The sequence below is a fragment of the Lactuca saligna genome, chromosome 8 (assembly GCF_052625555.1).
Source record: "Lactuca saligna cultivar CGN05327 chromosome 8, ASM5262555v1, whole genome shotgun sequence".
In the NCBI taxonomy this organism is placed as follows: Eukaryota; Viridiplantae; Streptophyta; class Magnoliopsida; order Asterales; family Asteraceae; genus Lactuca; species Lactuca saligna.
Genome location: NC_136424.1, coordinates 101749906 through 101767500, shown reverse-complemented (window position 1 = coordinate 101767500; position 17595 = coordinate 101749906). Strand labels below are relative to the sequence as shown.

Here is a 17595-nt window from a genome sequence, read left to right as displayed (position 1 = left end):
TGGTCAATAGCATTAAGATAAACCGTGAGTTCAGAAACAGGTCGTGCTGGATGCTGACGAGAAAGCGTGTTATTCAAATATCTGTGTGTATAAAACAAAATATATATAAAAGAATTTGTTACAAAAAAATTAAAAAAAAATGAAGAGCTAAAAAATAGAAACAATTTAAACCTTTCAAAGTCAACAACTTGATGCTCCTCATTTGATCTACGCAGAGCAGCCAATGCAAGCTACAACATTGAAGATTTCATAAATTCAAATTATATATTCAAATTTAATTTATTTTAATAAAAATAATACCTGTCCAGGAGAAAATAAAAGAGGTGCCTCTGAACGCATCATTCTATCTGCAACCATTTTTGCTGTCTCGTGTAAATCCTATAAACATTATTTATCAAAAATTCAAAAATCAAAAAAATTTATAATATATTTAACAGGATAGAAGTAAGAAGTAAAAAGCACCTTCAGATGTTCAAGTTGACCATTGTTTGAATAGATAAAATCCTAAATAACAAGTAGAAGAAACAAATATTACGTATAAAAAAAAATTTATTTTTTAAAAAGAAAAAAGTAAGAAAAAGTTAACCTCCATATCGTCAATAAAACCGTCAATCGAACGGTATGGCGAATACACAATAAGATCAAATCCAAGAGACTGCAAAAAAAAAAAAAAAAAAAAAAATGTTTAAAACAAAATGAATTCAAAAAATAAAAATAAAAATAAATTCATACCTGAAGAACAATCATCTCATTATTGAGAATGACTTGATGATCTTGATCAATCCCTTTACCAAGTTCTTCAGCTGACACATGATTTTCTTCAGCTTTACATGCCGTATATATGCAAGTCAACCTTTTTATAAAATCCAATAACTCACAATTTCAAAAAAACAAAATAAAAAAATTATTAAAGATAAAATTAGGTTAAATTAGGTTTTACATGATGTCTTTTGGATGATGTTCCATCACTGACCATTGCAGATAGAATCTTTTAAAATATATAAGAGCTGTCGCCTGCAAATTATATAAAAATTCAAGAACTAAAAAACTATTTTTTTTATAAACTTGAACACATAGAATTAAAGTATACCTGTATTTTCCTAGGGAATTTGAAGGCATCACATACATCTTGAATTTTGAACTCATAAAATGCACGCAAAAGTTGTTCTTCGTCTATTTTAAGTGGTTTTGAACGTGAATGCTTCTCGCCTTTTATAAAAAGTAAAAAGTAATCAGATAATAGAAGAGTTAACTCAGTGAGTGAACTCAGATATTGGTTTTTAAATAGTAAATGGTAAATACCATTGTCTTTTGGGTCAGTTTGGAGCTCTGGATATGATAAAGAGCCATCAAGATCAACATCCACCCTTGTTGATCCATACTACACAAAGATGTCTGTCCAAAATTACTTTTTTGCCCTTTAATGATATTATGTTTGGTTATACAAGTCAAAGTTTTTGATTGCATACCTTCTCCAGCATCTGTTTTGCTCTATGATTTGCAGCTTTGTATTTCTCTTTCTGGAAAAGATTATTCAAAGAAAATTAAATTAGTTGAAAGAGTTTTAAAGAATTGAATATGAGAAGGTTGTCAGGTTGTGTACTAAATCTTGTGGAGTGAAGATCCACTTGGCTCGGTGAGTTGATGTTAAAAAATCAGCCATGGCTGACTAGTAAGTAGTAACTCTGCAAATTAGAGATCAGAAGATCAAAGTACAAATCATAACATTAAACATTGTTGTTCAAAAATAGAACATAAGATAAATGATCAAGAAAAGTTAGGACAAACCTGAATGTTGTTGTTATAGCTTATAACACAGTTATAAGATGATAGTTTAGAAGTTGACACTGCTAAGAGGTGGAATCAAGGCTTCAATAGCTCCTATAAGAACAAAGTGTTATAGATTAAATAGGACACCTCAAAATGGAAAATGTGGCATCTTTAGTTCCACAAAGAGAGTCTATCTTCCATTCACAAGTTTCTTGATTAAAATTCTTTTAATCAGACTCAGAGGACATTGAGACAATAACTCTAAGCTGGAAATTGATTGGCCTACAAGACAGAGAATTTGTGTTGGCATTGCAAAAGGCTTGACATTCCTTCATGAGGAGTCCATGCTCAAAATGGTTCATAGGGACATCAAGGCTCAAGGTTTGTATCAAAATCAAGGAACTAAACATAAATGTAATTATGTCTGAAGACAAGTTTTCTGGTTTGAAGGACTTAGAGGGAGGTTTGAAAAGATGAAGTCCCAGGAGTCTGATCAAACAGAGATTTCTATTGAACAAACATTTTCCAGCTTAATCGACTTGTATCTCAATAGTTAAATTTCTGAACAATGTTGATTTGTACATAATGGAGTTTGTAGCATACTAGTCAAGTTCTTTATACTAGTTTTATAAGAAGAAGGAATCACCAGGTACTGAAACATGTCCGCCAATAATGAGTAGATGAGATGTTTATATTTCGGTTTGAGGATTTTGAATATCTTACTGTGACAATAATACACTATGAAGCATATAGATTTATACATATGTGAATTCAAACAACCTTTTTGAAGTGCAGGTCCATATGTAACATATATTTTCTAAGCAGGAACCATTGGGAGTATACTTATCAATCGTTTTGCAATGGAGTTTGTAGTGAATTACACTCAATAAGGCTAGAACTTACATACACATATTCACATTCAGAAATCAATTCCGTCTCTCACTCGATTCTGAAAGACTGAAACTTCAAACTTCCGGCGATTCACAAAGAGATTCAGAAATTTTCGGCGACTCAGAAATCAATTTCGGCTCTAACTTTCGGTTCTGATTCACTGATTATCGGTGCTATTTCAGAATGGAAGAATTCAGAAATCAGAAAATAAGAAAATAAGAAAATAAGAAATCGATTAGCCGTTAGAAAAAGTAAACAACAGATAACTAACTGTTGGCTTCTGGAGAAGTGGAAGTCCTTTGGAGTTTCCATAGAAATCGACTGAAGCGTTGATGACGCCTTCGAAATCGGAAACGCACGCTAGGTCTCGTCGTCTCGCTCCAGCTCCCTCTTTTGGATGGGCGCTCGCCTGGTTTGGTTAGATTGGGCCTTTGAAGAATTAGTCCATCAGCATTAAATATATCGGGCTGTCCAATATAACAAACATTATAGAGGACCTTTGTAATTTTTTTTTTTTTTTTTTGGGGGGGGGGAGGGATTGATTTCAACAAACGACACACGTTCGTCATCCAATTTGCTCTTACCATGGGCTTGCCCTAGGTTTAATCATATGATTGATTTCAACAAACAACACACATTCGTCATCCAATTTGCTCTGACCATGGGCCAACTTTGGGTTTAATCAGAGAATTAGTTTCAACAAACGACACATATTCATCCATGTGTAATAAACAACATAAACCCAAATATTTTACATAATAATCAAATAGATGTAGAAAGAGAGGGAAAAAAACTTAAATCTCGATATATGTATATAGTTGCAAGTGATTAGATTGGAGGCTTCATAGAAGATGAAACCCAAATTTGTAGAAGATTCGTAATGCAGTGGTTGTGTACTTAAGAGACGAGTGATTGGTTCGCTTCAGTTGTTTTTGTTGCGAAGGTTGAGGACTTGATGCTCTATGTGATGGGTTTTTCAGATAACAAAAATCATATTTTTTGTGGAAAACATAAAATCTTAAATTTGCATACACCCTAAAGGATTTATGTTCTCACTATGATATGCAACAACAATTTGAATTCAAGAACCCTAAAGTAGATTGCTATTTTCGAAATTAAAGAAGGGTTACTAGAAAACATACATTTTAGTTTATTATTGTATATAAACTTGAATTCCTTCTTTGTGGAACTTAGAAAGTTAACACCAGAAATTTTGTAATATTTTATGGATCAAAACATATAAATGTTTTGATTTTGAATTTTCTATGCAAGTTGGAAACTTTTTAGACACTATCCATAGTTTTTTTTTAATACTACAGGACCAATGTTGTAGTTTTGTCTAGTTTGTTTATTGAATTAGTCACTGTTAAACTTGAAAAGACTAATCTACTATTTTAATTTATTTTTCTATTTTCTTAAACATTTTCCCTTTTATTTAAATTTTTAAAAGCAAACACAAATAAAAAGGGGCCCTATTTTTTTCTCTCTCTTTCTCTCTCACTCTCTTTCTTTCTTTCTTTCTTTCTCTCTCTCTCTCTATCTCTCTCTCTCTCTCTCCCCCCTCTCTCCATCATTTTCATCCAAAAGAAAAGCATACACATTCACAACCAAATTGACATTTATTACTGCCTAGAGTTTATTAGGTTTTAGATTTAAAATTTATTGGATTAGAACAACCTAAAGCTCCCATCACTCTCGAAATCGATTTTAGATTCGAAATTAATTTCAAATTATATTAGGGTTTATTGAGTTTGAATCTTGAGACATCGTGTTTGTCCCTATATATGTATGTGTTTTAATTTTTCTTTCTCCACTTCGATACTCACATCGGCAACGGTGGTGGTGTTGGGTTTGAGAATGTGGTGGTGATTAGTTTTATGGTAATAAAAGTGGGCATCAACTTAACATGTTTCTTCCCTAATCTAAATCCACCATCTGAAAATGGTCTCTGACGTAGTGTTCGGCGGAGATGCTACCTAGTCTGGTTTGGGTGATGGGCGAGGTATAGTAGGTGGTCTTGAGGGTCCAAAGGGTGGGTGGGGCGAGAGAGTAGGGGTATTTTTGTTGATTGTATTTTCCAGGGAGAGAAGAATGGGAAGGTGGAGACATTTTTTCACCAGATTGCAGATCGGATGGGTGGAGTTTAAGAGAAGATGGGGTATTTTTTTTACTTAGAGAGAGAGAGAGAGAGAGAGAGAGAGAGACATGTCCTATGTTGCTGCTGCACCATTGACGATACTAGAGCAGGAGCAACCAGAGTCGCCTGCTCTGATACCCTTAGGTTGTGGGCTTTCAGTTTTGGGCTTTTGTATTGTTCTTTAAAGGAGTTTTAGGTTGTTTTTCTTTGGGTTCAATTATCTCTATGTTAGCATCTAGTGGACTCGTCGAAGATTCGTTAGATTGTTCAATGTTGGCGGCAGATGGTGGTTCTGCAGATTCCGATGAGGTGGGGTGAGGGACTGGGGTTGCATTACCGATCATGTACTCATGAATCTTCAATGTGTGTGTGTATGAGGTGTATGTATGTTTAATTTGTGTGTGTTTTTCTAGAGAGAGAGAGAGAGAGGTATGCCCCCTCTTTATTTGTTTTTATTTTAAAAAATTTAAATAAAAGGGAAAATATTTAAGAAAGTAGAAAAACAAATTAAAAGGGTAGATTAGTCTTTTCAAGTTTAACAGTGGTTAATTTCACAAACAAATTACCTCGAAAAGATCATGAAGCCAAAAAAATCGAGATTTGGACTAAACCTAGGAAAAAAATACATACCATAAGGACAATGTTTGCAATTTTGTCTATAAATTAAAATTATACATAGAATTTACATTAATCTAAAGATACATGAATAAATATATATATTTTATAATCCACAAGCACCACTTAAAAGATTTAAAAGATTAGTTTCTAAAACATTTTCAAATATGTTATTAACATATTAAGAAAAAAAATATTCTTATATCTATAAACTAAATAATATATGTTCACAAATTATATACTTTTGGTCTTTTTAGAACCATCTATTATGGTAGGACTGTTCATAATTAAGAGCATTCACGCTAGTTTGTTTTATATATTTAATTTCTCTATTTTCTAGCCACATAACTCAATCTAGTTAAAAAATTACCTTGTTAGCAATCCAGTTTAAATTAATTTTTTTATTAAATAAATATAATTTATGCTTTTTTATTAAAAACATTAGAAATAATTATTTTAATTTGAAATAAATAAGTTATTCATTTTGAGGAGTGGAGATTAACAATTTGGTGCCAATCTATGAGAAGAAAGGAAATGCACAAATATGTGGCTATATAGACATTAAATTGTTTAGTCATACCATGAAGGTATGGGATAGGGTGTCAAAGGCCAATTTAGTTTTATGCCATGGAGGTCTACAACTGTGGCGATTCACATTCTGTCACACCCTTGAACCAGGACGGCGGAAATGTTTGGGGGTGGATGACTTCATCTTGTAATATCATAAGAATTAAATATAATTGAAAACATAGCAAACCACATCATACATTACATATATCAACATATATTGTTTACTGAATTGTATTTCTTCACAACTTTACACAAAAGTGACAAAAAATATGATGTTCCAAAAATGTAGCAAATATCCAAAATTCATAGCTCGAGTACCTGCTCACTGAGTTGCTAAGAATACAATTCGTTTTGAAAAGCGTCAACATTAGAATGTTGGTGAGTTCATAAGTATATTTGTAAGAAAACTTTGTAATATCTTTGTTTGTAGAAATTTGTAAAACTCCAGAAAATCCAAGATTTACTATAAAAGTAATTTGTGAGTCTCATTTCAAATTATGTATAATTGCATGCATGTTCTTTATTTTTCTTTGTTTGTAATTATAAAGAGTGTCCCCAGAAAATCCTATATTTTCTGTTATACGAATAGTTGTAGTCTTAAAACCCTAAGATTGGAGTTAGTGTCCAAAATAGGTGTAGTGTAGTTTGTATTTTTATGAAAACATGTAGAGTGTGTATTCTTTGTAAATTCAAAATAATATTGTTATTCTCTATGTGAGTCGTTACAACCATACTTTATGTGACCGAATTTCTATCATTACGTTCTTTAGGCGTCAGTTTCGGTAAAATATTTGTCACCCTAAACTGGCTCGTCTAGCTATAGCGAACAACTCAGGTGTGGGGGTGTCAACGTGTTATACATTTATACACAATTACCCCGCTCTCCCTCCAAGAGAATCTGGTATAACTACAGGATTTACGGTGTACGCTTGGTAGGTACGATGAAGGAGTGTCTCACAAGAACCTTAACCGATTTTTACGCGAATTTATCGAATAATGCACGTGACGTTTCTAGTGTAAATTTGTGACTGCAACTTTCTGACACACGCTTTACAGCTTTATGACATACATCTAAACACTTGTATATTTTTAAAAGCTTTATGATTGACAGATTATGACACGCGAATATTTTTGTTGTAAAACCTCATTTTTACATACCAGTTTTATTAAATTATTTATAACGATATTTATAAATAATTACTAGTGGGCTTTTCAGCTTGTAATATGTGTTGTAAAAATAACAAAATACACTAGGTTTTGAAACCCTTGATATAATAAGTGTTGGATTAGTGTCTAAGTCCATAACTATTTTGGTATGTACTTGACCTGATGTTGCATGGTCCTTTTGGGTTGCCTTCACCAAAGCAACTTGATTGGAGAAATAAATAAAGAGAGAAAGGTTATTATGATTTATTAATATGTTATAAGAATAATATATTAAAGGAGAAATCATATTTTCTTAATTAATATTGGTCAATAATTAATTAGGAATTAATTTTGTGATCAAGTGTAATTAATTAAACTAGAGGGGCTGAATTGTAATTATGTGATAGTTACAAAGTATGGTAATGGTTATCCTAAATATGGGTTGAACGAATTCAAGGAGATAAGGATCCTTGAAATCGTCCAAAGGATAAAGGATAAGGGTTTTCAAGGCTTATCTTATGGTTGCTTTGTGGATAAGCAACTAGATAAGGATAATGACTGAAACCCTATCTCTACACCTATATAAAGACCCTAAGGCTCATGAATTCGTGTATCCCTTCCCAAGAAGTCCTAAGGATGAATTCTAACCTCTCTCCTCTCTCTCTTTATACCTTCTCCATTTGCTCTTGGTGTTTGTAAGCCATTAGAGGAGTGACACTTGTGACTCTAAGCATTCCAAAGTCAATTCAAGGAGGAATTAGGATTGTTATTGCTACATAACTATCAAGGTAATATCTTAAACCTAATTATATGTTAATATCGATTTCCATATGCTAGAATTAGGGTTTATAGTCTTGGATTCAAAGCATGTACAATAGAGAAACCTAGATCCAAGCATTAGGGTTTGTATGAGCACATATGATGTCTTATGACCAAAACCCATCAGTGGTATCAGAGCTATTGGTTTGGTTTCAATTGTATGAACTTAATATATTAGGGTTTATTGCCAATAAACCCTAAGAGGCTAGGGTTTTTCGAGATTAGGGTTTGCAAACCCTAATTTGCAAGAGTTTGAATAAGATCTTCAAATCCTTTCCTTAAACCCTTAAATTTCGAAATCTAGGGTTTGTTATAATCCCTTGTTTTTCGAAATTTGCCTCCTCCCCAAGATAAGATCCTAATTTTTAGGGATTTGGATTATCCCATATCTTGTAATTATCCTCTAATTGTTATATATGGTAATTCAAGATCTTGCATTATCCATCCATATTTTCGAAATCTATATAGATATTTAAGGGATTAGGATAACTTAAATGTCTAAATGGTAATTATCCTCATTATTTAGATAATCCCTTATGATTTAATAATTAAATTAATAGTCTAATTCAAGATAATTATTAAATCAAGAGTTTTAATATTTAATATTTTAATTTAAATGTCATAAATTCGAAATTTTAAGATAGATTAAAACTAAATTGTTTTGAAATGTTTCAAAACTTGCCCTCAAGTTTTGGAATTTAAAAGTTGATTAAAAGTTTAATTAGGAATGTTAATTTCTAAAACCCTAGTAATGTTTTGACAAGTTCAAATCACGGCCTTATGGTTTTATTAATCAATTAAGGTGTATAATTAAAAGAAGTTTAATAAATCCATAAAAGTTTAGGTTTACAATTTAATTGAATTAAAAGTATATTTGTTAAATTTGACCACCTAGTATTTTAAAAGTGTAAAATTCACCCTATACTATATATATAACATTAAAAATCTAACATTATATATATGTATGAGTAAAAGTCAGTCTTACCGTTAGTAGGCCTCATTCACGAAGCTGGTCTATAAGGGGTGTTTAAGGAAATTGCCTATAAAATGGCGATTGAATGGGTATCCACTCTTACCCACCGCACTCTTGACTAGTGGAGGGTCATTAGCCGAACGGGTAGGATAGGACGAAACCTTCCATTATAAGTATAATGAAATACAAAGTAACTAAATGTTTTTCAAATTCCCAATCTTAGTTACTTAGGCAAAAGTGAATTGATGCAATTCCATGAAATTACACTTTGTGCCCTTGCGAAGACGTTAGTGGAGCGTGTGTGGTTTACCGGCACACTAAATGGTTCTAAGCAAAGGTAGCAAAGGGTGACTCAATGTTTGTCATAGTTCGGTGGAGCGTGTGTGGTTTACCGGCACATCGAATAGGTGATTGTAACATGTGAGGGCACCATGTAATTTTGCATGGTCATTCACATCCGCTTTGTGATCCTCGGCATCCCAGTCACAAACAACAGGAGCATATCGAGATTTAAACATGCCATTGAAAGTTCAATGAATCTCAAAGGATCTAGGAGTTTTCATAGATTTAAAACCTAAATTTCTTTTTCGTTTTTCGTGGTGGAAATTAGTGAATCGTCATTCACTTACCTTCAAATATTCTGCAATTAGGGTTACGGCATCCCTCTCCCGAGTTGTAGAATATTGTGTTGGGTCCTAGCCTTAGTATTTCATTTGGGTGATTTACTAAGGACTCAATCTATCAACTAACTTGAATTCGTTTTTCTCCCATTTTGTAGATGTCAAAGTTCGACAACTATGGTCTTCCCAAATCCCGTGGAACAAGCATTCCACATGAAGATGATATTCCACGATTCGATCGAGGAACAAGAAATCATGCTTCACTTCCTCCTCCTCCTCCAATTATTCTCCCTAACCCACAAGTTCAAAGGCTATAAAAGTTCAAGATCACTCAAGCCCTTTTGGCAAGTGAACATAAAGAAGGAAAGTCGGTGTGTGCACACGTCCTAGGGATAAAGTCACACATTGATAGGTTAAGAATGTTGGGATCCGTTGTCTGTGAGGAAATGGTTGTTGATTGGGTTCTTCAGTCACTTCCTAACTCATATAGTGAGTTCGCAAGAGAGTACTATATGATAAACCACGACGTGGCCCTTATAGATCTCACCTATATGCTTATTGCTCCTGAATCAGCAATGGTTTGGCGCAATAGAAAAGCAAAGTTGATTGGTGAATCTGCCTTCAGGACCTCTATGGATATAGACAATGGCAATGAAAGACATGCAATGATCGAAAAGTTTGATCATAAGAGAAAGGTGATGTCTGAAGTAGTTCCATGTGTTGTTCCAAAAGAGTCAATTTGCTTTTATTGCCAAGAGAAGGGGCATTGGAGACGAAGTTGCCCTATTTACCTAAGAGATCTAAGAGATGGGAGAGTCAAAAGTATGACTACACTTCAGGTAAAATCCACTATCTAACTCCGTTAAGTGCCTATTCATTGATTCTTAATACATGATGTGATAAGATTGCATTTGAATGTTTTGAAGGATCGGTGAAAAGAAAGGAAGCTTGATAAGAGAGCAAGATGAATCTAATCACAAGAGATGGATCTTGATCGCGTGGACTTGAAGATTGGATTTTGAGCTTAGATAGTTATGATAGAGTTGTTAGAAAATTTCCTTTTACATAGTTTTCAGTAGATTTTGCATTGTAAGGACAAATGTTTTTCCGCTGCTTTTATAAATAAAATAAATTTTGTTTGACTTATTTATTTATTTGTTTACTTCCTTGCAATGAAATCGTTATGAAAATTGATGTTTGCATATTTCTACAACGAATGGATACGATTCTTAGTTATGTTATTTATGGAAATGTCGAGAATTTACCAAATAGGGAGAGTTTCTCATCTCCCAAAGTTTCAATTGGACTGAAATTTGGAATCACGCAACTTGGTTGCATGGTGAATGAGAAATTTCATATTTGGAAATTAGACAAATTCATTGACAAAGTGTCAAGTGAAGGACTAGGAGATCGAGTACACAAAGTTGTGTGTTGATCAAGTTCACCATAAGAGTAACAAAGATATTTATCATGATTTACTAATGGCTTAGTAAATATGATTACATTTACAAGATTAAGTGTAATTCTGAATTGATTAAAGGGTTTAGATCAATAGTAGAACGAACAAGAAGAATCAAGTAGGCAGAAAGATAAAAGTTTCTCCATTCTAAGAAGAAGGCAGAGTAGCTTTTATGCTTTATAATGGGTCTTAATGATTAAGAACCATGTCTCAATTGATCCTCTAAGTAAGTCTTAGTACAATTGTATGTTTAAGAAGAGGAATCAAGGATTGAAGAAATACTTAAATCAAGAAGTCTATCATACTTCGTTCCAATAACAAGTCTTAAAGTTAAGATTGTGGCAATGAGTGAAAAGTATTAAAGGTTTATAACATTCATAAAATGTGGAAAGTTGTGATGTCAAGACAAAGACCAACTTGGACCAATTTATGAAGTGTTTTGATAAAAGCTACACTAACTCTTGAATATTTGGTTATCAACAAATGTTTATTGACAAAAGAATCTTATATGTCAAGGAGTCAGTGGGAGTCTTAATGGTCTTGAAAGGTTTCAAGAACAAATCAAATAAACCTTATCAATCATCACTAGCACACGAGTTGAGGTTTACAACCTATCGTGTTAACATTATTTTGTTTCTGTGCTGTTTCCAATTGAGTTAATTATGCATGCGAGTTCTTTGAGTTCTCATTTTGAACGCATAAAAGGCAAGGCACCTTAATCAATGAAAGGTACATTAATAGGAAAGGGTGAGCTGCTTAACTACTTGGAAGACGTGGTGGACAGCTGTGCTACCATAAGGCAAGAAATCAAGATTAAAAAAGGCTCAGTCCATATGAGTTTGAATTTGTCGTAAACTATGGTTTTAAAAAATTCACATGGATAGGAACAAATACACCATTTAAATCTAAGTGTCATAAGATTTCCTCCTTCATGAAAATGATTGTGAGGAAATGCTTTCACTAAGAAAGATTTTAAGAAGATAATGATTGTAAAATTGCATTCAATCATGGTTACGGTATCCCTTTCCATAATTTGAATTGTGAGGTTTGGCAATTAGTCTTAATTGTTGAGACACACATATGAACTATCTAAAGGCAAAGGTGTATAAGTTCAAGAACCCTTGATAAAAGATTATCAAAGCACTAAGTATTAGAAACATGGACTTAAGAAATTCAATAGATATTGTCTCTCTGAAAGTTAAGATGTTTATGAATACATGTCGAAGCTAGTGGGAGCATAAGTGTTATGTTTTATAGTAATCATCATGATGGTGGGAGCATAAAAGTTATGATTGTATGATTATTATAGAAAGTATTGCAAGTTGACAATATTAATTATAGAAAAACAAGAGTTATACCTTGCAAAGTCGTAAGGGTTGTAAAGTTGTTTTGCTATAATTAAGGGAGATAATACTATGCTTCATTTCAAATCTAAAGGCTTAGGTTGAGAAATGTTAATAAATTTAGTCAAGGGTACATAGTGTGTTCTTAAAATTTCGATTATGATTACGGCATTCCTCTTCACAATTCGAATTTTAAAAACATAGCAAATAAAACATTATGCGTCATGTCCCATACGCTTCGGGTATAGGATCGATTGCAAATGCTTTAATGTTTGACCATTCTAAAATTTTCCAAATGTCTAGCGCATTTAGAGGGAAAAGGGACTAGAATTGGTTTTGACTAAAATAATTAAACAACTATCAAAGGAATGTACTTTGAGTGAGAGACATCATATCTAAGGAATTGTCTTGTAACAATCTACGTTAGAGGACTTTGTAATATCATTGGCAATAGTCTTTGAGACTTTGGTGCAGTGACATTACAAAAGGATCGTTGCATAAAGTGTTAGAATCTAGTATATTCTATAAGTAACAAGAATTTGATATTCTTGCACTTAAGAAAATGGATTTGGAGTTGTAAAATGAGAATGATTGGAAATGTGTTCAATTTGTCTATTTCACAAAAGTAAGAACCATAGGTAAACATTATGTGCATGCTAGGAGCATGGGACAAGTGTAATAATTCAAGTAAGAAGTTGATTACCCGAAACGACAAATAATAAGTAATCGATATGGTGATAAATAAAATGTGTTTTATTTATGCTCAAAGGGTTGAGGCCATATGGGATTAGTATTATTCTTGTGTTTCACTTTGCATGTGTTGACTTCCAGAATAATTGAGTTTATTAAGAATAATCAAATTATTCAAACGGGCCACAGTCATTCATATGTTGGAAGTAGATATGAATGAAGACTGTTGTGAATTGGTGTGTGGATTGTCTAGAAGAGTATTAGAAATAAGCAAATGTTTGCTGCAACGTTCATGAGTGCTTATGAATATGATTTGAGCATTGGATTAAACCCACGCTCACTTCGATCATTACATGAATTGTATCACGAGTGATTAGTGAGACGATAACATCTTATATTCTTGAAACTGAGATGTGTGAGTTGTATCTTGCGAATCGGTTGCACATTGATAATATGTAAACGCACTAGTAACTTGGTGTTATAAAACATATTGTTGTGTGTAATTCGGTGAATGAGTGCAAGCAAGCATTGTATCAAAGTTTATCCGTTCCTTTTATCCAAAGAAGGATAAAAGCGATATCTTTTGGGCCCCTCGATGGTTTAGTGATGACAAACGTAAATGCTCGGCCGGGCTAGGGCTAATTTGATTTGTTCAATTAGTCTGTCGTCATAAATCGGAAATCGAGAAGTAGTACAAAGAGAATGATTTGAAATCATATCTCATACGATATCTAGAATGGAGGAATATATGATCCCTTATCTAAGGACATGCGTATCTGATAGGATCAGAGTTGACAACGGCTTTGGAAAGCTACGATTGCAGATCAGGATCTGAAGTCATACGCATAATAGTTATTAGACTTATCCAAGTGGGAGACTGTTGGATTAGTGTCTAAGTCCATAACTATTTTGGTATTTACTTGACCTGATGGTGCATGGTCCTTTTGGGTTGCCTTCACCAAAGCAACTTGATTGGAGAAATAAATAAAGAGAGAGAGGTTATTATGATTTATTAATATGTTATAAGAATAATATATTAAAGGAGAAATCATATTTGCTTAATTAATATTGGTCAATAATTAATTAGGAATTAATTTTGTGATCAAGTGTAATTAATTAAACTAGAGGGGCTGAATTGTAATTATGTGATAGTTACAAAATATGGTAATGGTTATCCTAAATATGGGTTGAACGAATTCAAGGAGATAAGGATCCTTGAAATCGTCCAAAGGATAAAGGATAAGGGTTTTCAAGGCTTATCTTATGGTTGCTTTGTGGATAAACAACTAGATAAGGATAATGACTGAAACCCTATCTCTACACCTATATAAAGACCCTAAGGCTCATGAATTCGTGTATCCCTTCCCAAGAAGTCCTAAGGACGAATTCTAACCTCTCTCCTCTCTCTTTATACCTTCTCCATTTGCTCTTGGTGTTTGTAAGCCATTAGAGGAGTGACACTTGTGACTCTAAGCATTCCAAAGTCAATTCAAGGAGGAATTAGGATTGTTATTGCTACATAATAATCAAGGTAATATCATAAACCTAATTATATGTTAATATCGATTTCCATATGCTAGAATTAGGGTTTATAGTCTTGGATTCAAAGCATGTACAATAGAGAAACCTAGATCCAAGCATTAGGGTTTGTATGAGCACATAGGATGTCTTATGACCAAAACCCATCAATAAGAACATATTATGATTATTTTACTAATAAAATTTATATTTTTATTTTTGTAAAATATTCAATTTTTGTGGTGGGTTTTAACATACCAAAATTGAATCGAGTGTTTTGTGACACAAATATATTCTATTTTTGTTGAGACTAGAACATGTCACATTTTCCACAAAATTACACAAATTCCTTGAAATTTATAATATTTCAACATTTGTACAAATATTAGTAGTATATATATATATATATATATATATATATATATATATATATATATATATATATATATATATATATGAGTAACAATTTACCATTTTTGAGTGTAACTCTCATATTTTCACCATTTTTCAAGCTTTTACAACCAAATATGTTATGACATCCTCTTTGATTTTTAACACACACTAAAAACCATTTTTTTACTTAGTAACTTATTTCTTCTTCAACATAATACCAAAAGATGTAAGGTTATCCAAAGATAGCTATGAGATTTGTAAAATCTCGAGTTTATGGAGTGTTTAACTTGGAATAAGCAACATTTCAACATACATAGCCACATAAACATACAAGTGCATGCAAATATTCAAAGATTTAAACAAGGCTTGACTTGTATTACCCCCAAAAAAGGATGGAGAACTCAAAAATAGTGGGGTATGAAGCTCACATTGGGGATTTTTGAGATGTAGAAGAAGAAGAGGAAGAAACTTGCGTGCCTAGCTTGTGTCTTGGAGAGATTCTCGAAATATGGATGTTCTAAGGAGATTAACACACAACAAAGTGTGTAAATGGAAGGTTCTAAGCATAATTATGAAGCAAAACACTTTATTTAGACATGGATTTACCAAGTTTATGAACCTCGAAGGAGACTTCTTTGAAGAACACACATATACCCACGAATTTTTAGAGAAAGGAAATGAGAGAATTTGAGAGAAGAATGGAGAGTGTTCTTGTGACTTAGGGAGAAAAATTGCTTGAAGTGTGTGGGAGGGATGAGGGTTTACGACCGATTAAGAAAGAGGAGGGGGAGAGAGAAGGTTTGACCTCCCTAAAAGTGATATGAAGTATCTTGATGCATGGGGGATAAAGAGCTTGGAGACATGTTGGGCAATGATGTGGTGCCAAGCTCATTATCCATCTTTTTTTTGTTCATGGCCATAACCGAGCAAGGGTTTTCGATCCAAAAAGATGGCCCAACAAGGGTGATTCCGATTGTTGGTTTGGCCCAAGAGAGTTCTCGGCCCACTAATATTCTATGAAGGGTTCTCGGTCCATTTAAGAGGTTTTCGGCCCAAATAGGGCCTAAGTATGAGTTTTCTGCCCCATGATAACCAATTAAAACTTTCGGCCCAAGGGGAGGCCCAATAGTGGTTTTCGGCCCACTAATGATCAATAAAATGTTTTTGGCCAAATATGGAGCCCAACATATGTTTTTGGCCCATTAGGGCCCAAATATGGGTTTTCGGTCCAACAAGACCAAATGGATAAGTTATCGGCCCAATAGGGCCCAATAAAGAAGTCTTGGTCTAATAAGGGATTTGAGTAGAGAACTATTGGGTTTGGGCCCAAAATTTATTGGACGTGGCTTATTGGATCGAGTTTTGGATTTGTATAAGGTTGTTTCGGTTGGAATTACATTGCATAAATGTAGGCACTTATGTAACGCCCGTAGATTCGGGCTAGTGAATTTAGAGGCAATAGCGGTCGAAAATGACTTTTTGACAAAAGATTATTTTGAATAAATAATCTTAACCAAGCTGTAGAATATGTCTCAAGGTTTCCGTACATATAAAGAACACCGAAATCCGAGTTATAATGAACAAGTTATGACCCATTGAAGTTTCGCGACGGAACCGACACGATACCGGGAAGCGTAAATAGTGAATTTACGATAGAGCGAGATTTATCCTTAGCGATCTAAACGAAAGTTGTAGAATATGTTAAAGTTAAACTAAGAACATCGATAAAAAGAACGCCCAAATCTGACTTCCTATGAAGAAGTTATGATTTTTCGAAGTTTCGGATTAGCAGTGTACAACCCGAAATTCGAATATTAGATCGAACGGTTTTCAGCCGACACGACTTAAACGAGAATCGAAGATCACGTTAAGAGTAGCGTAACGAGAAAAAGATGGGTGAAAACGGACGTCGGATGAAGAAGTTATGAGGATTTAACGGACCAATCCTGTCCCGATCTATTAAAAATATAAAATTTAAAATCGAGTAAAAATTAGCCGATGAAGTCTAAACGAAAGTTGTAGAGTACGTTCCAACCTTCGCGTGGATATAAAGAACATCGAAAACGGAGCTCGTATGCGAAATATATGATTTTTAGAAGTCGGAGTGTAAAATTTCGAAATCTGCGAGAGGTTGATGACGTGGCCGCATCTGAGCCGTTGCTTGCTGACCAAGGCTTCGCTTCGGATCACGCGACGTCGACTCGCATCTACGCCCCGCGTCCGAGGCTGGGTGCGCCCAGCGTACTTCGGTTCTTATCCCTCCCAAATGCGAGACAGCTGGAGGCTCGCTGGCACCCTTATCCGAGCATTACGCCCAACGTAGCCAAGAACTACGCCCAGCGTAATCCGAGGCCTCGCTGGGTATAAAAGGGGGGGGGGGGGGGGAGGGTCTCCAACTTTTTCACACATTTTCTCCCTCTCACTTTAAGAAATTTCTCTCTCTATCTCCTTTTGAGTCCCCTAAAGTCTAGGTGATCCCCTAGCACCCGAGGGAAGCCCCGAGGCTCCCGGAGTCCCGAGAAAAAGGTCTTTCGGTTTCGAAACGCTGCTCCAAATAAAGTTCCGGGTTTCGATAAAATTCACTGTAAGTGAGCTACACTTACGCAATTTTTAATATAGCTTTCAAATAATTATAGGAATGTTATTAGGTC

The 17595-nt window shown here is 34.0% G+C and overlaps 1 protein-coding gene across 3 annotated transcripts in view; it reads right to left on the bottom strand.

Annotated features, from left to right (window-relative positions):
- The window catches only part of CYCH;1 (cyclin H;1), a 3686-nt gene extending 594 nt beyond the window's left edge, over window positions 1–3092 (bottom strand). Inside the window, exons 1-14 of one of the 3 annotated variants that reach the window (XM_078971566.1) lie at window positions 2933–3092; window positions 2674–2834; window positions 1789–1881; window positions 1604–1685; window positions 1470–1520; window positions 1303–1381; window positions 1091–1209; window positions 941–1014; window positions 733–853; window positions 587–655; window positions 463–504; window positions 301–378; window positions 172–230; window positions 1–81 (exon numbers count right to left, since the gene is read on the bottom strand). The exon at window positions 1–81 is cut by the window's left edge and continues 4 nt beyond it. In XM_078971566.1, coding sequence (XP_078827692.1) covers window positions 1–81; window positions 172–230; window positions 301–378; window positions 463–504; window positions 587–655; window positions 733–853; window positions 941–1014; window positions 1091–1209; window positions 1303–1381; window positions 1470–1520; window positions 1604–1663 — 833 coding nt within the window. In that variant the 5' untranslated portion in view covers window positions 1664–1685; window positions 1789–1881; window positions 2674–2834; window positions 2933–3092. Of the gene's footprint in view, window positions 82–171; window positions 231–300; window positions 379–462; window positions 505–586; window positions 656–732; window positions 854–940; window positions 1015–1090; window positions 1210–1302; window positions 1382–1469; window positions 1521–1603; window positions 1686–1788; window positions 1882–2673; window positions 2835–2921 lie in introns of all 3 variants that reach the window. The other 2 variants (XM_078971567.1, XM_078971569.1) reach the window with 2 other exon arrangements.
- Between the last annotated feature and the right edge of the window lie 14503 nt (window positions 3093–17595).